Source organism: Rattus norvegicus, chromosome 5, assembly GCF_036323735.1.
Source record: "Rattus norvegicus strain BN/NHsdMcwi chromosome 5, GRCr8, whole genome shotgun sequence".
Lineage (NCBI taxonomy): Eukaryota > Metazoa > Chordata > Mammalia > Rodentia > Muridae > Rattus > Rattus norvegicus.
In genome coordinates, this window is record NC_086023.1 from 119,728,923 (window position 1) to 119,756,107 (window position 27,185).

At 46.0% G+C, this 27,185-nt stretch overlaps 1 protein-coding gene across 2 annotated transcripts in view; it reads left to right on the forward strand.

Moving 5' to 3' along the window:
* Positions 1-27,185, forward strand: part of Pgm1 (phosphoglucomutase 1) — a 59,426-nt gene that overhangs the window by 18,189 nt on the left and 14,052 nt on the right. Inside the window, exons 1-8 of one of the 2 annotated variants that reach the window (XM_006238442.5) lie at positions 7,265-7,436; positions 7,789-8,181; positions 13,678-13,840; positions 14,229-14,375; positions 15,660-15,785; positions 16,815-17,005; positions 18,280-18,434; positions 21,192-21,307. In XM_006238442.5, coding sequence (XP_006238504.1) covers positions 7,882-8,181; positions 13,678-13,840; positions 14,229-14,375; positions 15,660-15,785; positions 16,815-17,005; positions 18,280-18,434; positions 21,192-21,307 — 1,198 coding nt within the window. In that variant the 5' untranslated portion in view covers positions 7,265-7,436; positions 7,789-7,881. Of the gene's footprint in view, positions 1-7,264; positions 7,437-7,788; positions 8,182-13,677; positions 13,841-14,228; positions 14,376-15,659; positions 15,786-16,814; positions 17,006-18,279; positions 18,435-21,191; positions 21,308-27,185 lie in introns of those variants that run through there. The other variant, NM_017033.2, reaches the window with a different exon arrangement.

Genomic DNA, 27,185 nt, shown 5'->3' on the forward strand with positions numbered 1-27,185 from the left:
GAATGGGACCCTCTTATTTAGACAAGGCAACAGTTCTGGAAAAGAGAACAACACCTCTCTCACCCCAAGGCTACAGCAAATTTGCCTGATTTTTCTGTTTCCTACCACAAGAGGGAAACACACAACCACAAATGACTTGAAAGTAAAGCAATTCTGTAACCCGACTGGTGGGTGTCCCTTATTATTTAAATGGACTCACAATAACGTACATCCTTATGGGTCACAGTTCACAGTACTTCACTCCAGAGTGCACACGTAGACTGGTGCATCTTTAAGTCGGAGAGTTTGACTAAGAATGGTATCTCTGTAGGCTGTGGCTGCTGGCCGTGTTCTTCCTTCGGAGCACACAGTTTCAGTGCAAGTTCCTAGTGAGCCATTTTTACTCCAGCTTTTGACATGTCTTCTCTCCTCTACCAAAAAGTTCTCAAAGGATAAGGGAGACCGTTGCTTCCCTCCCTCTTCTTTGCTTGGAGGCCAGACTAGTCAACAGGTTCAGCATCACAGAGGTTCATCAAAACTGAGTAGATGGTGGTGGTGGCAGGAGGTCAGTTTCCCCTGAGCCACTGTGAGGACCGTACCATGATGCTGACGCTGCTGGGATGGGAGCTGTGATGCTTGCCTCACAGGAGATGTAGGAGGAGCCCAGGCAATAGCCCTCTGACTCTTATCTCTGTATCTCAGCCCGTCTCCTTCATGTTCCTCACCCTGTGGACTCATTTGTCAGCGTACGAGTGAGGTGTGTGTGTGTGTGTGTGTGTGTGTGTGTGTGTGTGTGTGCGCGCGCATGTGTGTGCACACATGTGTTTATGTGTGCGTGTGCGTGTACACCTATGACTCTCATGTGGCAACAGCAGACATGGTGTCTCGCACTCAGCAGCTGTTTTAAAACTCACTGCCCAGGCCAGCGTCTGACTGGTTCTGCATGGTTTTGCAGTGTTGCGGTCCTCTGTTAAGTAGCTACTCTGTGGTCAAGCATTGCAATAAACCTTTTACATGCTTTGCTTTATTGACTTTTAGAATTTTTTTTTGAAACAGGTTCTCATGTAGCCCAGGCTGGACTATATAGTTGAGGATGACGTTAGGTTTCTGATCTTCCTGCCTCCACCTCCAAGTGTAAGAATTATAGCCACTGTGCTGCCGTACCTTGCTTATTCAGTACTCAGGGATCGAACCTGGAACTTTGAGCATACTAACGTAACTAAATCCCCAGTCCTAACGTCTAGAACTTTGAAAAGGACTTTCATTGCCCTCGGTTTGCATAGACTCTCCAAATAATGCAATCTTAACTGTTTTTATTATGTGGTATTAGGCATGAGTGTGCTGGAGGTTTCTTTTTTTTTTTTTTTCCCCTGGGGCTGGGGACTGAACCCAGGACCTTGCGCTTCCTAGGCAAGCACTTTACCACTGAGCCAAATCCCCAACCCTGGAGGTTTCTTAATATGTGAAGATATGCAAAAGTCATATGGGGACAGCACCCTTTCATAAGGGCATCTGCAGATTCTGCGATTCCTCGTGTAGCCTGTCTACATGAGATGGGTGTGAAGTCCCACCTTTCATGTTATAGATAAAGACCTGGAAGCACAGGGGAAGTAAATAAATGTTGTCCAAGCTAAGGTTCAGATCCATCAGTCTAGTCAGAAAATCCATTTCTTTAAATATCTAATAGGATAAACTTCTAGTATATTCTAAGTTCTCTTGAGTGTTCTGTTAATGTTGATAATTCTGATAATTCCTCTTTTTTTAAAGTTGTGGTTGTGATTCTCAGTAAGTTGGCCCTCTCTCTGCCTGTTGTCAGCTGTAACTACAAGGTGACATTTAGATGAGGTAGTAGCCCACATTCCTTAAATGTGTTTAAAATGCAAACTATACTTACATTTGCTATAATGGCTCAAAAGACATTTAATACCAATGGAGTGTCCCTAATTTTAAAAAATACCAAAATCTAGAGTGTTCCAAAAATCTGATACCTTTGAACACCAATATAGTACCACAAGTGCAAAATTCCACGTGCGACTTCATATAGCAAATCACAATGAACTCATAGGCACACCAAAAATCTTGTATAAAGTTGCCCTTAAGCTGTGTGCAAAGATGCATATGAACAAAATGAATTTACCAAGACCTAGATTCCATCCCTAAGACATTTCATTTTCTATTAAGGCAAACATTCCAGAATTCAGAAACATCTAAAATCCAAAACCTTTCTGGTCTAGAGAATTTTGGATAAGAGGCACTCAACATGTACTGTAAATTTTATTAATTTTATCCAAGGTATACTTGTCTATTCTGTACTTTATTCTAAATGTATATTTTAAAATGCCCATGTAGGGGCTGTGATTGTAGCTCAGTGTAGAGTGTTTGCCTAGTATGCTCAAGGTCAGGGGTTCGATTCCTACCACCCACTCCCCCAAACAAAGTCCACTTAAACACCCATCTGTTCACTTACTTCGAGTAATTAGGAGTTACTTTTCTAGTTGAATGAGGGTAACGCTGTGAGCTGGATGGCGTGCATGCTGACCTGGGAGTTGAGTGTGGAACCTTTCCTGGCCTGGAATGCCAACGCTGCAGAGAGCCTTCATGATTTCCGCTCACGGAGGGGTTCCCTAATGGTCTGGTACCCTGAACCCCTACACAGTTCAGAAAATACATCTAACCATTTTCTGCCTGATTCTATTTTGGATTCTTTTCTGATTTGTGTTCTCCACAGTCAAGGCCACAGCACCCCAAGGCATGTAAGTGATGCCATGTTAGTACTGTTTGAGTATCCCTCCCTGTGTATCTCTTGGCTGTCGGAAACAGTTTTACGGATATGCTTGAGATATGACGGGTCTTATTCCTCTAGTCCTTCAATCTGCCTCTCTCTGGTTAAAGGGATAACTGGCTCTAGCTTGTATACTTCAGAGTCTCAGTTTGAAGTCCAAGACCTGAAGACAGAATGGTTCAGCTTTTGTAACCCTGGTCATCATGGATTGGAATCAGAGTCCTCTGGGCCAGGGTAAGGGGCAGTTCTCAGAGAATGGGTAGAAGCGAGGTGTGGAAAGGGTTCAGAAGCAGAGTTGTATAGGAAATCTTTCCTGCTGGAGGACAGAAACCTCTAGATTCTGGCTGGCTCAGGGTCTTAAAGTTGAAGGTGTATTCAGAAGGCCAGCAGGGGGCTCAGTGCTTGGCAGAATATATCCACAGGGATTTCAAAGCCACTCTAGCCGAGGAAGGTCCTTTTTACCAGCCTTGCTCGGTCTGCCAGCCTTGGTCTAGCAGCTTTAATTTGCCAGTCTCGAATAATCTAGCACCTCTTTCTGCAAGCTCTTTCATACACTGTTGCTAACCAGTCATGTGTCCCAAAACATGTCCTTCCTGTGTCCTTCCTGCCTTGGTTCCTTACACTTCTCTGATATTTACAAAAGTATGGGTCGTATAACTCCATGTCTTGCCCCAGGTGTTTCTCAGGGCTCATCCTTGGGGTTGCTACTGCTCAGAGACTCAGCTCTTGTAAGTATTCCCCTGGAATAGTACGTTGGCCACCACGCCATGATGACTTCCTCCTGATGTTTCTTCTTTCCAACAAAGACCCACACATCCATGTTTTTGCTCTGCTCCCACCCAGAATGTGAAATAAATGGTAATTTAGTATCTTTACACCATTTCCAGAGGCTTGCTTCAACACTCGGGAGGAGGCTGGTCTTTACCCTGCTCTTGTGAATGAGGTGGGCATTAGGATTGCAAGTTAGCGATAAAGTGAGCTTTGGGATGGGCTGGTCTTCACTCACAGCTCTCGGATGTTTTCATGATTTACTGTCCATTTCAGTTGAGAGTTAGCTGCATTTTTGCAGGCCCAGTTCAAGTCAATGACCTGCTCCTGAGTGTGCTTTCATGCCCTTTCGAGTCATAGCTTTTGGGCCTGGTTGTGCCTGTCTCTTAATCCTGTGCACTTCATATATTGCCATGCTGAGCCTGGGTTGGCTGGAGAAATGATTGGGCTCTCCCCACTGCTGTGGACCAAAACTGTGGGCTCATAGTGGGAAGGATTCTGGGTCATGGCAAAAGTAGAGAGCTATGGGCCAGTCATTGGGTACGGCCTGTTGCTTTTAGCTGAACAAGAAACTGGCTTCCTAGACTCTGCACCCGAATCAGGGGTAGCACTTCTGTGCCTGTGACCTTTCTAAAACTGAACGCTGTGTATGGAAACACGAACCCATTTGAACCCTAGGTCCAGTGCTTGTATGGGGCGTAGACATTGGAGCTAGCTGTCCAGTAAATCTGCATTACTGGAAGGAAAGAAAGAAGAAAGGAAAAAAGAGGGAGACAGGAAGGAAGGAAGCAAAGGAGGGAGGGAGAGAGCTTTCCAGCTTGCTGATGAGAAAGGGATCTGAATCTTTGGGAGGCCAGGAGTGAAGGGGTTCATAACTCTGCCATTGTGAAATTGATTGGGCCCGAGACCAGTGTGAAAGTCCCTTGTCTGAAGGGACCAATCCTTAAATCCCCCATCTGGTTTAAATGTAATCTGTGTCATGGTGAAGGAGTACTGGCAACGCAGGCGAATTCATTAGGCCAAATTGGGTTCGCTCTGCTCGACAGTAGCGTTTCTGAAGATGAAGTTCAACCTTTGCTGGAGAGCTAAAACGGATGAGCTTCTTAATAGCTGCCCCACTTAGTCCGAGCGGCTCGGGGAGCTTAATGTTTTTAATGCCTCTTCTTTCTTACCCCACGTCACAGTCCGTCTAACACTGCTGCTTCTGGTAATATTTTTATATGAGGTTGAGTTCTGTGGTGTCGGTAAAATTACGACTTCGTGTCTTTTTTTTTTTTTTTTTTTTTTTTTTTAAGAAAGGAAGCTTTCTCCAGTAATCGTCTACCGTGTGTCCTCCAGGCATCCCTTTGCATATTGATAAATAAGAGACTGGGCATGCACAGCCATCTAGATGGAATCACGTTTGTAATTTCAGCTTCAGCCCTTCACCAGCAAGTGGCCCAGCTGGAGCAGCAGAGCGCACTCGGAGATGCAGTGTGCTGGGTGGGCAGAAGAGCTGGGTGGGTTTGCCCAAGCCCTCTCATGCCCGAATGTACCCTGGAACCCCGGAGCTCATTAGCAAGGTTGCAGTGCCTTGGGTCACCGCTCTGTTAGTCCAATGAAGAGATCACTGGAATAATAGTTCATAAATCTAGCTCTTTGGTTGCGTATGCCAAGACACATATGTTGGTCTAATTTGCAAGGCTATAAGAAACGAAGGGGAACTTGGCACAGAACCTAAAATAGATGAATTTTTTTTAAAAAAGCTACTCATAATAAGTCAAAAAAAAAGTCATGGTAGATAGTCATGAATAAAATAAGCTTGCCTTTAAAATCAATTTCAAAGAATTTCATTTTTAAAAAAACAGGAGCCCTGAATAAGCTATAAAAAAAAAGTGGTTGGTTTTTTGAACCAGTGGTTTGGTTCTCAGCCTAACACACGAGCTTCATGAGCTGTTCCCACATCTGCAGATTGTCTTTCTGTTTGCTCCCAGTTGGCAAGGCCAGCAGTGTACCTTTACGGTTTTGCCTCAGGGGTATATCAACTCTCCAGCCCCATGTCATAACTCAGTTTGAAGGGATCTTGATCATCTGACTCTCCCACAAACTGTCACGCTGGCCCACCATATTGACCACATTGTGCTGATTGGTCCATGTGAGCAAGAGGTAGCAACCACTTTGGACTCATTAATAAAACATCTATGTACATCAGAGGATGAGAATTAAACCCAGCCAAAATTCAAGGACCTTCTACTTCAGTGAAATTCCCAAGCATCAAGTGATGTGGGGCAAACAGAGATTGATCTTCTATTAACTATTATTCTATTATTGAAGGATAAGTTACTCCCCTTGCCCCCTTGGGTGTGTTACTCAGGCCCATGCACCAAGTGACTGGGTAGACTGCTAGCTTTGTGTGGGGCCTGGAGCAGGAGAAGGCTCTTCAGCAGGCCCAGGCTGCTGTTCAGGCTGCTCTGCCACTTGGACCATGAGATCCAGCAGACCCCATGGATCTTGGGGTGTCAGTAGTTGGTCAGTGTAGCCAAGTCTGCTGTATGAAGGGCACCACGCTCCCCTGCCAGTCAGCTGCTTTCCCACCATGTGCCCATTAGCTCTGGTGGCCCTGTGCTAGGCATCCCCTTCTCGCCCCACCTTCCCCATCACCACACCACTCCTGCTGGCTAGCTGCTTACAGAGCTTGTCTGCTGTCACACCCAAATTGGCACCCTGGTAGATAATTCTGCTTTTCAAAAGTGGTGATTCACAGCTCCCTTCAAAACCTTACTCTCCAGTTCTTATCAGGCTCCCCAGACCTGTGGTGTGTCCAGCCCTGGTTTACTTTTTAAACATCTTTAACAACTTCAGAACTTTGATGATATGGCTTCTTAGTTGGTAACTTCTGCTGACCCAGAGAAGAAACTCACAGGTATGTATTTAAATCAGTTATTAAGGAAACTTCAGGGGTCAGTGGATATTTGTTACTAAATTTGTTTACATAAAATGTTTTTTAAAACATTTTAGGTTCTTCAAATGCAAAAGACCATTTGCTTCACTAAAAATATTTCCTTGAGAAGTCTGGAGAAATGCAGTTAAAAGAGGGTACTGTTCTTCCAGAGTTTGGTTCCCAGCACCCACACCAAGCTCACTTCACAGCCACCTGAATCTACACACTCAGGGCCTCCATAGGCACACGGGACACACACACACCCAGACATGCACATGTTGTACACGTAAATAAAAATAAAAACATTGAATGTTTTTACTTGAGAGTAAAATCTGTTTAAAGAGGCACAATGTCACAGGCCTGTATGCGAGCAGAAACTAACAGGACTTCAAGTTCCAGTCCAGTGTGAGCTTCATGATCAAGGCCAGTCTGGGCTACACAGTAAGACCCTATCTAAAATAATTAATCGTATTATCCTACTATTTGTCTAATTATTAGTAACTGATCCAGGCTTATATACATAGGAAAATACATCTATCAACTCCTCATTTTTCTGTATTTCTCAAAAAAAATGTGGCGAATCCCCAGAGTCATTTTTCTATAAATTTAAGAGAGGAGCCTAGCTGTTGGTTGGTGGATACTCTTATTAAACTGTTTTTACCACCAGTGCTGGCATTGCCCGTGCTGACAAGCACAGTCTCCCCAAGCCGTACTCCAGCCCTATTTGGTTAAATTCCTGGCAGCCAATGAGCAGATCTCTTCTGCTAGCTGATTATTCCTCTTCTACCTGGGAAGGCATGAGGGAAGGACATAATCCTGTGGGTATCAGAATGGCACCGAAACGAAGAGACCAGAGGTAACTGAGATCCCTCTCTTCCATTTTAAGCTTGACCTTTTATTTGCTCAGTGGCTCCAAGCAACTTTAGCTGCAGACAGCCCAGCGGCTCCAGTTCAAGGGGCAGCAGGAACAGTGAGAGCCATTACCAGGTATCTTGTCCTAACCTGCTTTAGGAACTGCAGTTGTTCCATCTCAGCCTTGGCTTCAAGAGCTGAGGCTGGCAGCTATCTGGTGTCTGAAACCAAAGTCTGCAGCAGGCAGCCCTGCGGGGCACTGTGCCCTAACGGGAAACGAGGCAAAACTAATTGAAGGGTGTTCCGCTTCATTGTGTGGGCAGAAGGATCTTCATCCGAATGGCTTTGAAGATCTGCCTGGTGTGGGGGTGTGGGTGGGTGTGTGACCCGTAACCTTCTCTCAGGAGACAACCACCGTAGGGAATGAATGGGACTTCCTAACCGACAGTGATGGTCCGAGGAAAATTTCTGTGTTGTTTACTCAAAGGACACTGTGGCAGCTCCAGGTCCGATAGAGAATTTGGGGGACCCTCAGCTACTTCCTGGACACCCTCACAGAGCCAAGTGTTGGATATGAAAGATGAGCGACTTTGAAGAATGGATTTCTGGGACATACAGGAGAACAGAAGAGGGTCCACTCCCACTGCTGACGTTTGCCACAGTTCCTTACCACGACCAGAAACCAGGAACAAGTGGATTGCGGAAGAACACCTATTACTTTGAGGAGAAGCCTTGCTATCTGGAGAATTTCATCCAGAGCATATTCTTTTCCATAGACCTAAAAGATCGCCAGGGATCGTCACTGGTGGTCGGTGGAGACGGGCGGTATTTTAACAAGTCAGCCATAGAGACAGTAGTGCAGATGGCAGCTGCCAATGGGGTTGGTATACAATAAGTATTGTCACGTCTCTGGCTTTCCGAGTAACTTTCCTGCAGAAATACTCAGCCCCATCTAGGTGTGGATATAGTGTACGCCTCAGTTCTAACACCTGCCTAATTCCATTGTGGCTTTGGAGCTCGAAGGTCGTGAAAATGGTTTGGAGTTAGAGCAGTGACGTGGGGACGTGAGCATGAAGTTCAGCCTTGCGTGTGTCGTGCTCGGTTCCTGTAGTTTGGAAAGTGTACCTGTTGCTCTGTAGACACATAAATCGTGTTCCTGGCCCTAAGCTTTTGCAACTGCTTGCTAGCTAGCTTCTAGAATTACCCTTGTCCTGTGGAGAGAGCTGTCATGAGTGGGGGCAAGGGGAGGATTTGCGGTGTGTTCAATGGCTTCCTTGTTGAAGTTCAGTCATTTGTCAAACAGGAAAACAAAGGCTGGGCATGCTGTTTGTGCATCTTGGTTGTCATGTAAAAAAAGTACCGGGGGGAGGACTGGGGGGTGGCAGTTGGATGTTAGATGTGAGTCTTCGGGGGAAGACCGTTGCAGAGGAATCTACTTATAATGACCTGGGACACAAAGAAGCCCTGTATTAGGGTGAATTTGTGCAGCAGGGCAGAGACAACGGGTCTTATATGGCAGTAATGTTAGCAGACTCTGCCCAAGGGCTGCATAGCGAACGCACGTTGGCCAGATTAAGCAAATCTGAGGGAAAATGGCAAAAGCACTGGTCTTGAGAGTAGAACGGCTCTGCAGCCCACTTTTATAGGAAGATGTATGTCCGGGCTTTGCTGCTTTTGTTCTGGAATTCCAACCCAAGTGTGTGTGTGTGCGCGTGTGCGTGTGCGTGTGTGTGTGTGTGTGTGTGTGTGTGTGTGTGTGTGAAATTAAACAGAGCTAAAATTTGGAGCACACATTCTATTTCTATCTACAAAGTTTTAAAGTTTGTTGTACTTTTTTGGGGGAGGGGAGGAAATCCTGTCCTGGAGACCATAATATTTAGCACTGCATCAAATGTGTTGGGCATTCATTTTGAGTCTGCTTGAATGTGCCAAGCAGGTGTTTGGAAAAGCCAACAACAGCGAAAGGCACGCCACCAGCGTAAACTTAGAGGTGCTACGTACTATTGTCTGCGGTCTGAGATTTCAGAATCCGAATGCTTGTCATGTAAAAATTGCTGATAAAGAGCTCAAATATGAAATTATTATGAAGCATACACATTTTTAAGATAAAATGTGACGCGCCGTAAATTTCATCTTTGAGGAGCGCTGCTCAGGGAATGGTGTTAAAGAGGCTTTAATCTTTTGAGAGGACAAATGGAACATTATTTCTCCATATATCTAGGCTGTTGAGTGAATCCGGTACACTGTCCCCTTTGCACTGATAGATTCGGCTTCATTAAAGTTTTCTTGTGTGGAGCTGAAGGATGGGGACGAGGTGGACGGAATGTGTAATCCAGGCAGACCCTGCAGACTTTCTCTGATTGACTGTTTGAAGGTTTGCTAAATAATACATTTCAGAGATAATAATTGATTAAATGTGGTAACTGCCTATTTGTTAAGGCTGTGGCAGCTCAAGCAATATTTTCAAGGACATTCCATATTAAAATATAGCACTACACTGAAAGCCGTCCTGCTGGCTGGCTGAACCACTCTGAAGACATTTAATAGACTGATAAAGTGCTCTAATCTGATAAATTCCTGCAGTTCTAAGGACCTTGCCTTAGTTTCTTCTTTTTCTAACATAGTCCACATTCCGACAGCTTTACCATCTCCGGTTGTGGTAGGATGCAGGAAATCTAAGGGAAGGATGGTTACCACCATGGAATTTAGCAAAAGACAGTGCATCTCACCACTGTCAGTACCCCGCCCCCCCATGGCTAGTTTATGGAGGACTTGTAGGCACAGTAAGCTAAATGGAGCCAGTCACTTTCTCCTTTCTGTGTACTGGGGCATCTGTATCTTCCTTTTCTCTACCTGGTGCATCTGAAAAGTGTGGGGTGCAGTTAAGCTTCAATAGAAGTTTCTCTTTGTTCTCATTTGCATGGAGCTGTCTACTTTTAATGGATATCTTAATGCACAAAATGAGGATTTGGTGGGTCCATGTAGACTGCATGTTGTCTCCGGAGCTTTGAACTTGGAGAAATTTTAGAGGTTAAATAAAAGGACTGTGCTTGTAGCTAGCAGGACAAAGAAAAACAAGGAGGCATCTTCCTCTTCCTCTCCTCCTCCTCCTCTTTTTAAACAAAACACCGAGAGCCACCAAGCTGTATTTTGGGAAGGTAGGTAGGGAAGGTAGCATGTAACACCAGCTTTGCCATGTTAAGCGTTTACAGTGGCATTTGTAATGCAGTACAATCATTGTCCCAAACAGAAACTCTGTACCCACTAAACAGTCGTTCCCCATACCTGCTTTTCCCAGCATCTGGTGGCTCTAACCCTACCCTCCACCTCTGCACATTTGCCTGACCTGGGCTCCCTCCTAGAAGTAATAATCAGTCCTTGTCTTTCTGTGTCTGGTCTGTTTCAGTTAGCATAATGTTTTCATGCCTCATCATGCTGGAGCACGGGTCAGAATTTTATTCCTTTCTCTTGGAGTTTTAAAAAGCTTTTAAGCCAGGCATGGTGGTCAAATCCCGTAACCTCAGCCCCTGGGAGGCTAAAGCAGAATGATCGTGGAGTTTGAGGTTAGCCTAGGAGATCCAGCAAGGCACTGTCTCAAAATAGAAAGTAAAACAAACAATTAGTGTTGGTCCTATAGACGTCTTTTCCAGTCACTTCCCTCTGTGTATAGAACAATGCCATCTCTGGATATAATAACTAATTTTTAAAAGCATTTAATTGTTTTTTAAAGGCATAACATTGTTCACCGACAGAGCTGTTGCAGTTGTATGGGTCAGTGGTGTTAACTGTATTTACATTGCTGTGACACATCTTTGGGATGTTATCATCTTTTATTGTGTTCCACACCCAGTGAACAGCTCCTCATTTCTCCATCTATCCCTACCCTCACGCAACCCCGGACAGCCAACATCCTTCTTCCTGTTTCTGTGGTTTTGATGATTTTAAGATAGCTCATGTAAATGGAATCCTGCACGTATCTGTCTTGGAGATGTCCCCAGGGTTCATCTATATTGTAATGTGTGACAGGAATTTCTTCTTCGTAGTCTGCTTTATCTTTACTTCTTTACCCCCACCCACTCCTTTACTATGCAAGAGCCTCCAGCTTGGTTTCTGTCTCAAGGCTGAGTAATGCTCCTGTGTGTGTGTGTGTGTGTGTGTGTGTGTGTGTGTGTGTGTGTGTGTGTGTGTGTATGATGCATTGTGTATCCATCCTGTCTTCTGGAGCAGGATGTCTGGGTTCTTTCCCCCTTTCGCTGTTGTGTGAGATGCTGCTAGGAACTCTGGTGTGTGAGTCGCTGATTCCTGCTGGGTGGGAGGGATTTGGGGACTGCACAGCAGGGCTTGGTTTTTAGCAGGACAGGGTTGTGTTTAAAGACCAGCTGATGAGCTTCATGACGGGAGGTGGGATGGGAGTGCTTGCCATGCTACAGCCATCTTTAGGAGGAGGGTATTGCGCTGCCTTCCCTAGTCAAGGCAGCCCAGGGGAGCTGCTTTAGAACCTTTAGCCCTTCAAGAGAGAAGCAGCCCTGGGTTTTCTTGCTTTGATTTCCGATGTCATTTTTAACCTTTTGCACAGTCCCCGCGTGGCCTGCAGTCATGGCTGACCACAGATCTTACCATAAGGGACAGGAGAATGAAGGGGGATGTACATGGTGAACCGTATTGTCCATCAGACCCTCCCTCCATATCAAATACACAAAAACTGAAGGAAACGTTGGTGTGTTCAGTGTGAAAAGGCATCTTCAGGTGACTCAGACAACAACTAGTAAATCACAACTCCTACGTTCCCCTCAGAGACATGTAAAATTACCCGATTCCTGACTTGATTTTTAAAGTAGTTATGTAGCGAACCCCCTAGAGGGCTGAGATGGTCCCATCTCCCCTTTCTTCCACATATATAAACTTGATGTTGTGCTTCTGCTGTTAGTCCAGCTATGGCCATAGTTCTCTATGTGCAGCTGCATTCATGTGCACACATCCACACAAGGTGTGCACACATATACACATCATCAAAAATTAAAATAAAAATTCAAAAAGGAAAATACGTCCTCCACCACCAAGTCATTTCCATTACAAAAAACAAAACAAACCAAACAAAACAAAAAAACCCAACAAACAAACAAACAAACAAAAACCAAGTGGGGTTGGGGATTTAGCTCAGTGGTAGAGCGCTTGCCTAGCAAGCGCAAGGCCCTGGGTTCGGTCCTCAGCTCCAGAAAAAACAAAAACAAACAAACAAGCAAACAAAAAAAACCCCAAAACCAAAAAAAAAAAAAACCAAGCAAACAAAACTAATGGAAAATTAAAAGCAAACGTCCCTGATCCTTTCTTTCAGAATAGTCAATGGGGACAACACAAACTCCCCACCTTTTAAGTATTTTTAATATGGCAGTCCCACCTCCTCCAAGGAGCTGACCAAGGAGTCTTTCTAACTTGGGTTGTGTTGAAGCAGGTTTCATTTTATGAAGGCAAGTTTCAGTTTCAAGAGCTGGGCTACCAGGGTTGGGGATTTAGCTCAGTGGTAGAGCACTTGCCTAGGAAGCGCAAGGCCCTGGGTTCCGTTCCCAGCTCCGGGGGGGGGGGGGGGGGAAGAACAAAAAAAAAAAAGAGCTGGGCTACCATCGGTTAGAGGTGCAGGAAAGTGAGTTGGGAACCCAACTCAGTCCCAGTGTCCCTTTCGGTAGATGGGAGGACCGGTTTCCTCAGCAATCACTCCTCACCATCTTGTCTTAGGCTCAGGAAGTAATCCAGCCATATCTAACATGGTGAACCACAAGGAATCTCACTAGATACAAAAGCCAAACATGCCTGGAAAGAAATTTGCAAAGTGCGTTTTGTATTATTCTTGACATCAGGTACAATCCTTTTGCTTTCTAATTGCCTTAATTGCGAAAGCCTTTTCTTTGGTTACAATGCCTTTAACTAGTTAGGCCTAAGTTCTTTCTCCCCTTGTGGATGGAATATATGCTGGAGCTGAATAAGATGCAGGCTTTCTCACAGTCCTTCAGTACGTCCACACTGAGAGCCTGCCCTGGATGAACTCTTACGCATGCACTGTGTTCTTCTTGCCTTACAGCACCTCAGTGTGCGATTGCAAAGCTACAAAGTTCCACAGGGTTAAAAGGAAGGAAGGGAGGGAGGGAGGTTGGGAAGGAGGGAGGGAGGGAGGGAGGGAGGGAGGGAGAGAGAGAGAAATGGCTTTGCTCAACAGCTCTGATTCTACCTCAGTAATGTGGCACAGATATCCAAGATGCTGATGTTTCCTTAAGAAAAAATCTTCACTGGTCCAATGGTGTCTTCATTGTCCATTTTCTTCTTCCCCTGGCATTTCTTTATAGTAGCTTTGCATTTATATGTTGTGGATTTCTTCTCCTAGATTGGCCGCCTGGTTATTGGACAGAATGGAATCCTCTCCACTCCTGCTGTATCCTGCATTATCCGAAAAATCAAAGCCATTGGTGGGATCATTCTGACAGCTAGCCACAATCCAGGAGGGCCCAATGGAGATTTTGGAATTAAATTCAATATTTCTAATGGGGGTGAGTATTCCGTCATCTTAAGGACAGGTAGATACAGTTGGATAAGCTAGCACCTGAAGCCCTGGGCTCTGACTCCTACCTTAAGAAGGACTTTGCTTCCCTTTGGAGATGGTAAAGTACATCTTAATCTCCAGCTGCTTTCTTTGTGATGAATTGTAGCTAACATGGTATTTTGCTTTAGAGAATTCTAATTGGTATTGGCTCCCAGCACTTTGAAGGTTGACACAGAAGAATTACGAATTCAAAACCAATCCAGATTGTATAGTGAGAATCTGAAAAAGAAGGAGTCCTGGTACTTTGTGACGCTAAGGTCAAGTGCTTGCTGAGTGTGGCTTGTGTTTTCTCGTGAGCTGCACGTGATGACCCTTGCTTGCTCTGTGATTTGTAGGTCCTGCTCCAGAAGCAATCACGGATAAAATTTTCCAAATCAGCAAGACAATCGAAGAATATGCCATTTGCCCTGACTTGAAGGTAGACCTCAGTGTTCTGGGGAAGCAGCAGTTTGACTTGGAAAACAAGTTCAAGCCCTTCACAGGCATGTACACTTTTCATATCTACTGCCCTTCACAAGTATGCTACTCCTCTCCTCTCCCAACACGCTCCTGTGTCCAACCTGAGCAGTTTTTCTTTGGGGTTTTATTCAAGTGGGTCTTCAGCTTTGGAAGATGGTGGTCTGTGAGCATTGGCTGGATCAATTACTCAGCAGGTCTGGAGTGTGCTTGGGGAGTGTAGAGAGCTGGGCCGTTGGCCTCGTGAATGATGTGGTGATATATGACTTTGTATGATTAGCTTCCAACTCTCAGGCCTCAGTTTCCGCAATAGCCTCGACTAGAAGACCTGTGTGATGAATCTTGTTGGGCTTCTACTATACCTGTGTGTTTGTCCATTTTATTCTCATAGCCAGCCTGTGGGGACAGCACTGTCACTGCAGACTTTCAGCAGAGGAAGAAGCAAAACCAGAGAGAGGTCAAGAAACAGGCTGGCACTAGTCAGTGAGCAGGAAAACCAGCATTCAGACTCATCGAATGGCTCCCAAGCCTGGCTCTTGATTTCCCCGCCCCCCTGACATGCAGTTCAGTCCATCAGGCCCTTTGTGAGGGTCGATTGAAAGTCCCTGAAAACGCAAGGGTGGGTCCCATTTTGTGTTATAAGTTCATATTCAGAAGATGAGAAGGCTGCCACTGGGACCTGCATTTGGCCTAGCTCACTTTGTATTGTTTCCACTGGACAGCATTAGGGAGTGCATTGAGGGCTGACAGTTGCACTGTGATAAACACCAAGTGCCATGTGTTCTTAGGGTTTAAAAGCCACCACTAGAGTGCTCCATAAACCCCTTGTGCTTTGAAAATGTCCAGAGCTCCTGAGCAAAGACACTTCTAGCCACTAACAGGAGATACAGGAAGTGATTCATTGAGGAAACCTTTTCCCCCTGGACCTCTAAAATGAAAATTAAAGAAAAATGGGTGTTATCTTTCCTGTCATCCATGATTCCAAAAATAGAAGTGACTTGGGGATATGTAGGGACAGTGGGCGGCAGCATAGCAGAGTTCAGCTAGCCTCTGCTGAGAATTCATGTGTCCCACCCTAGCTGTGCAAGCTCCTGACTTTCAAACCCTGAGCTTCCTTGTCTACAAAACCATGTAAATCACGAGTAACATCTGTGTCTAGGGAAGATTGTTAGTATGTTTGAGGTGACATTTAACAGCCGTCACAGTCGCCCTTGTGCACAGTTACTACAGGTTCACTGAGATACAGTTAGGTTGGAACATAATGGTCTGATATGTTTTGTTTTTCCTTCCCATGTCACTTATTCTCACAGTGGAGATCGTGGACTCAGTCGAGGCCTATGCCACAATGCTGAGAAACATCTTTGATTTCAACGCACTGAAGGAGCTACTCTCTGGCCCAAACAGACTGAAGATCCGCATCGACGCCATGCACGGAGGTATGAGCTGGTGGCTCTGCAAAGACAGGGAGCTTCTCGGCTGTGTGTGCCATGGTGCCTCCATAGCCCTCTTAGGCCTCCGATGGCTTACACGGTGTTATTTCACAAGCATTTCAGATTCACATTTGCACAGTTTACGAATCTCATTGTAGGCAAGCAGAACAGTACAGATGTCCCTGGTGGTGAGCTGGTGTGAAGCTCAGTGTTTTCACACCAAGCCCTGGGCTTCCAGTCCCTTGCAGCTGTTGTGGGCTCTCTTGTGTCTCTCACATTCTGCTTCTGCACCCACATACACTCTGAAGAGTGACATTGGCCTGCTAACTAGCCAGCTGTGGGGGACATGTTCTCGAGCCCCACCACCATTGCTTCCACATGCTTTTCTTAGCTGGGGGCCGGGGCAAGCCAAGGATTAAACTCAGCAGCAACAGGATGTGTATCTCCCATCCTTCTTCCTCTGTGGGCTGTTTGACCAGGCCAGTAGAGACAACCGTGACTATGACCTGAAGCCACGAGACTTTCCCATATATAGATCATGAAAATTCATGACTATTTAGACTCTGCCTATCCTGCAGCAGTTCAGGACTGGAGAGTATTTGAGTGGCAGGGGTGCGGAACCCACAGACTTGTCTGTGTGGTTGGGGAAGGATGCATTTGCCTGAGCTCTTTCATGGGTCTGAGCAGAGCTTCCTGATACACTGCAGACTGCCCTGAAAAAAAAATCTACTGTTCGACTGCAGCCTTCCACTGGGTCCTTGCTGGCCCTCTAGTTTTGATAGGAGGAGTCTCCTTCCTCCTTCATATGGAAGGTTTGTGTCCTCCTCAACTAGTCGGCAGAGCTGAGGGCCTCCTCTGCACATGTTTGGAAAACGGACAGAGACTCAGTAGATGACTCCTTTCAAATACTATGGTGTCTGGGGATAGGAAGTTGCCCATGCCATTCTTATTCCCACAGTGTGCATCCCACCCTGCAGCCATTCCACATTTTAATAAGTTTTAGGGTTTGGCTATTCATCCTTTAATTTGTTACAGTTGTGGGACCGTACGTCAAGAAGATCCTCTGTGAAGAACTTGGTGCCCCCGCAAACTCAGCTGTGAACTGTGTTCCCCTGGAGGATTTTGGAGGCCACCACCCTGACCCCAACCTCACCTACGCTGCTGACCTGGTGGAAACCATGAAGTCAGGAGAGCATGATTTCGGGGCTGCCTTTGATGGTGATGGGGTGTGTATAGGTACATTTAAATGGTTTCTCATGCAAGCTGGGCCTTGCAGACGCAGGGGGAAAATGGACAGTTTCTACCAGGCCATTGGAGCCTGCTGAGTAGCTCTCAAGAGCCCTTTGTTACACAGGAGGCCAGGGCCAAATGATTAAAAGACCCTCTTGAGCAGAAACAAAAGGCTTTGAAATATAACCAGTGCATTGGATTTCAGGCACTCGGATTTGCCGAGTGGGGGTGTAGGTCCCAGTTAGGATTTAATGACTATACTCCAGAAGCTGCAGGAGTTCTAGATACTGGCCCTAAGGTAGGTCTCAGCCAGGCCGATTGGTCATTTAATCTCTACAGAAGGTTCATCTTATAACATACCCGTGCATTTCATCTAATAACATACCCATGCATTTGTTAATACCAGCTGGATAGTGAAACTGTTTATAGCCAATGTAATGAGTACGTTAAGAGAGTCAACGTTCTGTTCTTTCCCTAAAATGAAAATTTCTCCTTACATTGGTAACCGTGTGACAACAAAGGAGATTGTGTAAGGTGCACATCCCTGTGTGTCACGGACAGTAAATGCTCTGTTTATTATGAGTTTTTATTTTTGCTGCTTCACCAGCTAGAAGCAACTGCTTCCTGAAAATTAATATTCCCTACATCAAGACTTAGGAGAACTGAAGGGGCTCAGAGCAGATGCTGTGTCACCAGGGATCTTCCGATGGAGTGCAGGATGTGCTGCCGTTTCCCCTCGAGTCTCAGGCGCTCGAGTGGCAGCACAGGAGGCACCTTGGAAGCGGCGAGGGTGGCGGCCTTTTTTTGGGGGGGGGTCCGGTAGCAATTGGAGGGAACCATGATTTAGAAGTCCTTCCTTGAAGAAGTCTGCCTTTGTTCCTCAGAGGATGCCCAGTAGACCTGTCAAACTGCATAAACAGCCAACATTTCCTCTCTTGTACATCCTTTCCCCTCCTCTGGGAGAGACATGATTGGTTCCAGAGTTTGGAGAGGTCTAGGAGGTTAAAGTTAGCGGCCCCAGGAGGGAGAACAGAGGGCTCAGCTCAAAGGCGGTTTGTGCTTGCATTTTAATTGAAACCAGTTTTAACTCTTGGGCACGGAGGTACCTTTGGACCCACAGTGTTACACAAAACCACCAAAAAAATCCCGTGTTTAAAGCCCAGTGTGAGTGTAGGACCCAGGTTGAATTTTGGAAAACTCCACAGATTATTGTCTCTCTTGTTTGCTGTCTGATTAAAAGGTCTTACATTGAACCTTTTTTCTTCCCCAGGATAGGAACATGATTCTGGGCAAGCACGGGTTCTTTGTGAACCCTTCTGACTCTGTGGCTGTCATCGCCGCCAACATCTTCAGCATTCCGTATTTCCAGCAGACTGGGGTCCGTGGCTTTGCCCGCAGCATGCCCACAAGTGGTGCTCTGGACCGGTAGGTCTCCATTCTTGGGCCCACCTGTCTCCCATCACACTGTTCTTCATTATGCCAGCACCGTGCCTGGAGCATGAGTCCTCCGCTTCCAGGATAAGCCTGTGGCTGCAGTCTTTCTTGAGTGAGGTATTTACAGGGTTAGCTCTCTTCTAAGGCCCATCAGCATCCTGCATTCCTCCAGCCTGGTCCTCGCCACACTGTGGTCTGTCAGGCTATCTGTCTGATGGCTCCACAGCTAGGCTGTCACCTCTACAGAGAAAGTACTGTCCTTTTTTTCACCATCTTAATTCTGCGTGGCAGTGTTCCCAAATAGGATGCACACAGTAAGTAAACGAACGCTAGAGATAAATGAATGGTACTTTCTTTGTAGTCAAGATGTTATTCTTGATCTATGCAGGGTCCCTTTTGTTGAGCAGTGTGCACACACCATGATTAAAAAAGTATTTTGAGGGCCCTGGAGAGATGGCTCAGCAGTTAAGAAGAACACTATTCTTCCAGAGGACCAGGGTTCGATCCCTAGCACCTCCATGGTGGCTCATAACCATATATAATTTCAGTCTCCTCTTCTGGCCTCTGAGAGCACTGCACACATGTGGCATATAGGTATATGCAGTCAAAACAGCCAAACACATGAAATGCATCTTTAAAGAGTCATTTAAAGTGACTTCAGACTTTAATCAGAACTGATTCCTCTTGCAGGCTTAAATGCAGTGATGCCTCATTTGTCCAAACACTAAAGCAGAAAGTTCAATAGGGAAAATACATGCCCTTGCATGGATCTTGCAACAGAAGATCCGTGGCAGTAAACAGTATCAGAATTTCTTACACGTTTGTTCTCTTGGGCATTTTTTCATTTATAAAAGGAGACTTGTGAGGCCCATGGAAAATGATTAAAAGTGAAAGGTCTAAGTAACAAACAGGGGATGCTTTAGAACATATCAGGACCTCAGGGATCTTCTGCTGAGTTAACAGTGAGGAGTGAATGAGTAAAAGGCCATGGGTGTGGGAAGGGAAGAGTGTATTGATTCAGGTACTTACAAGACTGGCTAGGCTTAAGGAGGGTCCCTTGGCCAGGACAGTAGATATTTTACATATTTGATTAAGTCATTCAATTCTTATTAAATGCTGTCAATAACCCCACTGTATTAGTGCATGTCCAAGGTCAAGAAGGCTGATTAAATTCAGCCAGCTAGGGAGCAGCTACGTCAGGGTAGCTGGATAATGAAACTATTCAGAGTTAATATAATAGTGTGCTAAGAGGATTAGCTTTTTATTCTTTCCCTAAAATGAAGATTTTGTATATAAATTTCTCCTTACATTGGTAACCGTGTGAAAACAAGGGAGATTGTCTAAGGTCCACATCCCCCTGTGTCACAGACAGTAAATGCTCTGTTTATTATGATGAGTTTTAGTTTTGTTGCTTTACCAGCTAAAAGCAGCTGCTTCCTGAAAATTAATCTCTCCTACATCAAAGATTAAGAAAATTTAATGCAGAGCCCCAGACCCCAAACCTTTGAAGGTGAGGTGATTTCAGAAGTACGGCTGCCTCCACCCAAGCCAATAAGGAAATGTTAGTGCTGGGATGGTGAGTGGAGTTCTTCATGTGCCTCATCTCGCGCTCCTCCCTGGACCCCAACTTCAACAGAGAGGAGCTGAGAGTCAGGAGGTGCCAGCCTTGGCAAAGACGCCACAGCTGACCTAGGGCAGCACCCAGAAGCCAGTGTTTCTGCCTCCAGATCCGACATTTAGAACTCAGAGCTGGTTGGTGGCCACACTGTGGTGCCCTTGAAATACCATATTCTGTATCTTCTCAGGAATACTTTAATTAAAACTTTTGGAAAAATTGATAACCTGTATAGACTCAAAACCGAAAAACCTTACTTCAAATAAAAGTGATCTCAAGGTCCTCAGAATTGTAGATGTGATTTTCCCCACCTAACTTTGCTTGAGAAAAAAGGGCAGGAACCTGGAATGTATACTTTACTGAGACTGCATTAAAACTACCAAGCACCTTCCACTACTCAAACAGAAGGGGTTTTGGAAGGGTTTTTTTTTTAAGTCACTGAAAAGTTCTTTCTTTATTCATCTATTTATCAGTGCTGGGAATCTGACACAGGGCTGAGCGTTTGAAACATGCTCCCCACTGCTGAGCTACAGATCCAGCCGTTCAGAGAGGTCCTCAGTAGTCTGAATCTGTATAGGAAGGAGTAAAGGATTTGTAGGAGGAGAAAGAGGCTGCTTATGACAATGGATGAGGCTGTCTGGAATGGGAAACTCCACAGTGGGACATCTGGTGATAAGAAAGAAATGCTGGCTGGACATTGAGAACTGGGCTGTGGGTCATGTGACTTGCTCTGACCCGCACTTTCTCTGTGAAATGCTGACCTCGGTGATTACTCATGAGCACACCAAAACACCATTCTGTTGCTCTTTATAGAATGCTTGTAGATGTGTTCTGTATCCAGACCTGTGGGTTTCAGTGCCCCAACCCTGCTGTTTTACTGCAGTTAAACTTCAAGTGTTAAACTGATCTGAATTAATCTTTTCTTCTCTTATTTGACCCACGTTCCTCTAGATCCATACAGAAGAGCCCCTTGTGCCTAGGTTTCCCTTTCTAATTCTCCTCAAATCGCAGAATCATGCTGACCTCTGAGCAGTGTTAAGTGGGACCCTACAATGACGGCTGATCTTTTCCATCCTCACATGGCCCCGGTCACAGCCCTGCTGTGATGTAACTTTGATTTCATGCCTTTGAAGGGTAGCAAACGCCACAAAGATCGCTTTGTATGAGACCCCAACTGGCTGGAAGTTTTTTGGGAATTTGATGGATGCAAGCAAGCTTTCCCTCTGTGGAGAGGAGAGCTTTGGGACTGGTAAGTGGCACTCGTGCTAACATTTTTTTTCCCCTCCCACAACTGCTGCCTCAGATCCTGGGATAGCTGATGAGCCCTAAATCAGGACACGGTTTATTTATGACAACCCGGTGAAGTATACACATTGGAAAAGCAGTGGGTGCATTTGGACAGGAGGGCTGGCTTGACTTTCATAGGATTACAACTGCTGAGACAGGAAGTTTGGGGGCCTTCTTGGCAGCATTGGACATTGAGTCTCTGGGGATTAAACACAGGGTAAACACAGTTTTCTTCCCTTCGTGGCCAAGGAAACCTTAACAAATGTTTTCATTTCTAAGAAGAAATATGGCAGAACAAGTCACTTTTTTGTTTTGTTTTGTTTTTAATGTAAGAAAAGGTTTAGGCATGGCATTAAATCTTTCCCTTTCATAGATCCAAGTTTTCTGCAGCAACAAGTTGTGATTTATCAGGGTTAGCTAGAGGAGACCTTGAGTGTGAACCTGAGTGTGAACCTCAGTAGATGGGTAGAATAATGTGAAGTTGCAGCCCTGGCACGGGCGTCTCTGTGTGGACCGAGTTGGAGGAAGGGCGGCATGGAGTACAACTGGTGATCTCTGAGCCCCGTTCTTTGTTCACACTCCCATGTCTGTCAGTGCAAACACTGATCTGAGCTCTGGCCTCCCTCAGATCCTGACTCTCCCTACCCTCCTGTCTCATCGCATCTCAAACAGTTCTTCGTCTCCAGACGTCTGCACAGCACGGGCTCATTCCTCGCCATGCTGCCGGGCTCTCAAGTAGTCCCTCTCCTTACATCCTCTCCGCCCAGCACTTTAAAATGCAGGGGCTCTTCTCTGTGGTCCTTTGTTACTCTCTGGTCACTGTTTAGTAAGGAAAGGTCCAAAGCAAGCATTCGCCCACCTTGCGATTGAGTGCACTCATGCGTGGCAGTCAGTACCACACACCATCCTTCCTCGGCCCCAGAGCCTGTGCTGGGAGTCTGAGCTGATAGATGCCCGGCAGGTTTTTATGAAGCTCCCAGCCATTCACTGTTCTTCAGAGAATGGCAGCGCTTCTTGATAACAAATTAACTTGATAGAATTTGGAGTTAAGAAAGATAGGTGAAGTCGGGCAGTGGTGGCACATGCCTTTGATCCTAGCACTTAGAAGGCAGAGGCAGAAGATGGCTGAGTCTGAGTTCTAGGATAGCCAGGGACAGAGAAACCCTTTTGAGAAAATCCAAACAGGGGTTGGCGTGGGGTGGGGGTATGACAGTGGTGAATGTGGGGTTGAACAATGTCCACAGAGGACACTAGATTTCCCAGGATTTTGGGTCTTTAATAAAGAATATAAGACAACTGCTTAGTCCTGTCCTGTATCACCGAATGAGGGCAGTGCCACTTAGCTCTGTGAGCTACTGCGTGACTGCTCCCTTCGAGACGGTCTTTTCCCCAGGCGTTTTCAGCGGTCTCCAGTCAGTCGGGTGCAGCACGAGCCAGTCTTCTGGTCCCCCCCCTTCCATTTTCTGTGCTAGGAGCTGAGTCTTGAGCATGCTAGGAAAGCACTCTGCAGCAGAGTGACATCCAGCCCAGTCACTCTTCTTCAGGGGAGACACTATGTCTAAACTTTTACGTCTATGTCCCTAATGGGCTGCATCAGCGCTGAGCCAAGAGAACAGGGAAGAGTCTAGAGCCAGGTTTTCTAGAGGGTAGATTTGGGGAAGAACGCTAATTTCCCGAAAACTAGTTTGGGAAACTTGGTTAGTCAGAATATTAGTATTTGAAAGCTCCAGAACATTTTAGTATAAGAAACCTGTTAAAAGTTTTAGTCATTCCTCTACACACACACACACACACACACACACACACACACACACACACACAAACACACTACATGCACTAACATTTTATCCCAGCGATCCATGAAGGAAGCATTCATTGTGCATAATGGGTCAGAGCCAAGCAGGAGTCTGGCATTGACTGAGAAGCAGCCTGAGATCCAGATACCACAGCGGCTGTCACGGGCGGGCGGCAGATCTTCAGGTACCAGTAGCAGGACTGAGACCTTGTCTTCCTCAGGCTACCCATTAGTCCTTCCTCCAGCTTCTTCACTTCACTTCACGTTGTTGGTAGACTCTCCCTCACCAGCTTCTAAATGCTTCTGAGTCCTTCAGTGCCTCTCGTGGGTGTCATGCCCCAAACTGACCCCAAATCTTCGGGACCTGGGAACTGAAGAGTGTGGGGCGGTTGTTTCTAGTGAGCTGGGCACTCCTCTCTCTTTGGTGCAGCTCACTTACAGTTCGTGTGGGATGTACCCATCTGTCAGGGAAGATTGTCCTTGTTATCTCCCCTCAGGTTGGATGCCGGGGATGTTTCCGTCCTCTGCACGCTCCAACTGATGGCAGGTGGTTTCTCAGGAAAGCCTCTATGGCCTTCTAGCATGAGTCTTACCTTTGTGTACTCACCGCAATGATTTTATCTACTGCTGTTCATGGTGGCTGCACCAGACCGTGAGCTACACAAGGACAGAGCTTGATCTGTCCCGGGTTCCACTGTATTCAAACAGCCTCCTGCTGGCCCAGAGAAGAGGTGTTGAGTGAATGCTGCTGAGTGAGAAAGGAAGAACACTCCTTCCTCGGCACTCTCTAGACAGGTGGTCCCTGCTGGAGGGAAAGATGCTGTAGGTCATCGTTTGTGATGTCCAGTATGATTCTGGAACCATAAGCACCAGTCAGTATTTTTGTTTTTCTTGAACATAATGGAGAATCCTTACATCACCTCTTGTAATGGAATGGGACTCTCGTGAGGTCTCAGCTCCACCCCCACTCTGGAGCCCAGGACAGAGGACTCTGCCATCTCTGTAAGTGTTTACAAAGGCGAAGCCATGCATACAAGCAAGACTGCAGAAGCAGTAGCTCATGATGTGAGACTTTTAAAGAACAGGCCTCACTACCGTGGACGCAGCATTCCTAAGGATAGATACCCTTGCCGTTCTTCCCACAGAGAGAGCAACTCTCACACAAGTACCTAGCACAGGTCTGGACACACCCCGTGGCATCAGCATCATATGTGCCAGGGATAAATGTGGTTTTTGTTAGGACTCAGAGTGTGGAGGCAGAGCTGGGCAGGGTGTGGGCCTCCTGTTTTCAGTTGATCTCATGGTGCCAAACTGGTTGTCCTCATAACCGTAGGTAGGGATGACACGCAGTGACAGTGGCAGTTCCGACCCACTTTGGTCAAGTTAGGAAATTCAAAGTGGAGTAGTTCAGAGTGTCACTAGTTTTGAAATCCTTCAGGAAAATGGAAGGTTTGGGAAACAGAGAAGAAATGTTGGGGATTAACTTGGAGATTTGTGGTCAGTTAGGATCTTTCCACACCTGGAGACTCTCGTGTTGGTTTTGTTTCCTTATCCCTTCTAAAAAATGGTGACATATCACACAGGGGTGATAACAAATTAATATATCCTGGGATCCACTTCATTTTCTTAATAAAAACGTCCATGTTTATATTTCTTTGTACCAATTTATTCCTTAATTGCTCATTGGACTTGGCTGTGTCTTGTTAGTCTGTAGGCATTTGGTAAGCAAGTTGTCGTCTTGGAGGAGTTTCTACCTTTCAGAGACACCAGACCCCAACTATGTAAAGTGATAGGAGTGTTGGACCAGGTGCTCAGAACTTTCTCCTCAGAGTGCCTGATGCCTGCTGTAGAAGGTCCAACACTCTGTCTTCCCATTCTATTTGCATAGCTTTGAGTACATTTTCTGATACACACAGAGCTTCCAGGACCACAGCAGCATCCTATGTCTGGAGATGTTACAGGCAAACTGTCCCAATGGGACCAGGCTTGGACCGTAGTTAGATTTAACTCAGGTTACTCTCACCTGTGTGTCTACCTCCCCACCTGTGTCTCGGTGCTCATCTGCAAGGATGGGAGACCTACCGTGGTACACAGAACATACTGGCATTGACTCCATTTGTTGAATATAAAGTAAAGTTCATATTAAGACAGTTCCTGTTGTCCAGGCACTCATTATCTCCCACCAAAGGCACTCTGTAAAATGCAAACCCAGTTCCAGGGCAGTCATGAGGCTGTGCAGAAGATGCTAAGCAGAGAGCTGGGAACTCCTGGGGGACAACTTCTTGAGGGTTGGAGTGGGCTGCAGAAGGCTTTCTATCGAGTCAGTCCTTTCCAGCTGCCCCTAGTCAACCACAGAGAGGGAAACAGGATGGGACTACATCCAGGCAGCTAGGAGCTGACCATTCTGTGGCAAACTCTTCTTGAGAGCTGTCCTGAGCCAATGGTGGGCATATCACAGAGTCAAGAATAGGGTAGGATCCTGGGGGAATGGTAGCCACAGCACAGAGGGGTCAAGGGTGTCATGAGGATGTGAGGGTGAGGTGATATTAGTTAGGCCTCTAGGGATGCATGGAAATTTCCAAACAGAGTTGTGTGTTCAGGAGGGAGGGAGGGGCAGAGGAGGGAGGTAGGCAGCAGACAAGATACTGATACTTTCAGAGAAGTCCATGGTGCCATTTTGCAGCTGTCCCACTCCTGTCTCAGGCTGTCATCTGGCAGAGGCAGATGCCAGTGCGGCTCTTGAGATGCCCATGCCATGTAAATGTAACCGAATCCCTAAACCGTTAACGTTTGGCTCCCTCAGCTGCGGTTGACATTTTTCTTGCCTGTGACCCAGAGCGTGCCCTGACAGAGCCCAGTTTGTCCTTACCACGAGGTGCTGATTAAGCTGGAGTACAGTGACAGGTGTTTCGAGATGCTGAAAGGGCAGAATTCCCAGGGGTCAGTTAGGCCCTGCGCTGGAAAAGAGTGGAGACGTTCAGAGCAAACCCCAGCACTGCTCTTCTGCTGGCGGGGGTGACAGTGGACTCTCCTCCTTACATTTAAGAGAGCTTGGCTTCTTGCACCTTAAAAAAAAACTCAGGGAGGGGAACTTCTTCTAGAGGGGAAAGTGGCATTTTTCTTCCCACTGTGCATAATGAAAGGACATTATGTTTTAAAAGCTTAATATGGTGAAAGGAAAACATTGCTCTCCCCTAAACATTTTGCTTTTCTCCGTACTTCTAATAGCATCTTGCATTTGTATTATAGAACATCAAACGGTCTGTGCCTCTTCTCTGGATGCCTCATAGCTGGGTGAGAAGGCAGGCTTTCCTCCAGTTTTGCAAATGACCAAATGGAGACTTTTCCAATCAGAGAAGAAACCTATTTGAACCCAGATGGCTCCTAGGAGCAGCAACTCAAAAGTTGAGCTTTTCTGTCTTCCTATGAACAACAGCTGTGAGAGCAGGTTAGCTGCATAGGCTCCGTGCCTCTTTTCATTAGGAACCATCAATATTCATCAGAGCGCCAGGCTAGAATGTGTGTTGATGTCACTCAGGGCACGGACTTCCTTTATGATAGTGAGTGTCTGTCTGATTCAAGTATTTCTAAACAAATTAGTCAAAGTTGGAATGATTTTTTTTTTAGGTCTCATTTTTATTTCTCATAAAGAAAAAAAAACTTTCTTTTTTAGAAGTGGAAATATCTTCATGCTTTCAATGTAGCAGCCATCCCCCAAAAGGAAAAAAACCTAATATAAACTTTTAACTTTATTTTAATAAAATTTATTTTAATAAAAAGGAAGTGCAGGTGTGGTGCACAGACCTGCAGTCAGAGCACTTGAGATTGAGGCAGGAGAGCTACAGGTTCTCACCAGGGGCACACAGGGAGACCCTGTCTGTAAAACACAAGGGATGGAGAGATGTTGAACCGCTAAGGGCACTCCGTGCTCTCGAAGAGGACCTGGGTTCAGTTCCCATTACCCATGTGAGGTGGCCCCACATTCGGTGAGGCCAGTTCTAGTGTTTTTTATGCCCTTTCTGGCTTCTACAGGCTCCTGCATGTA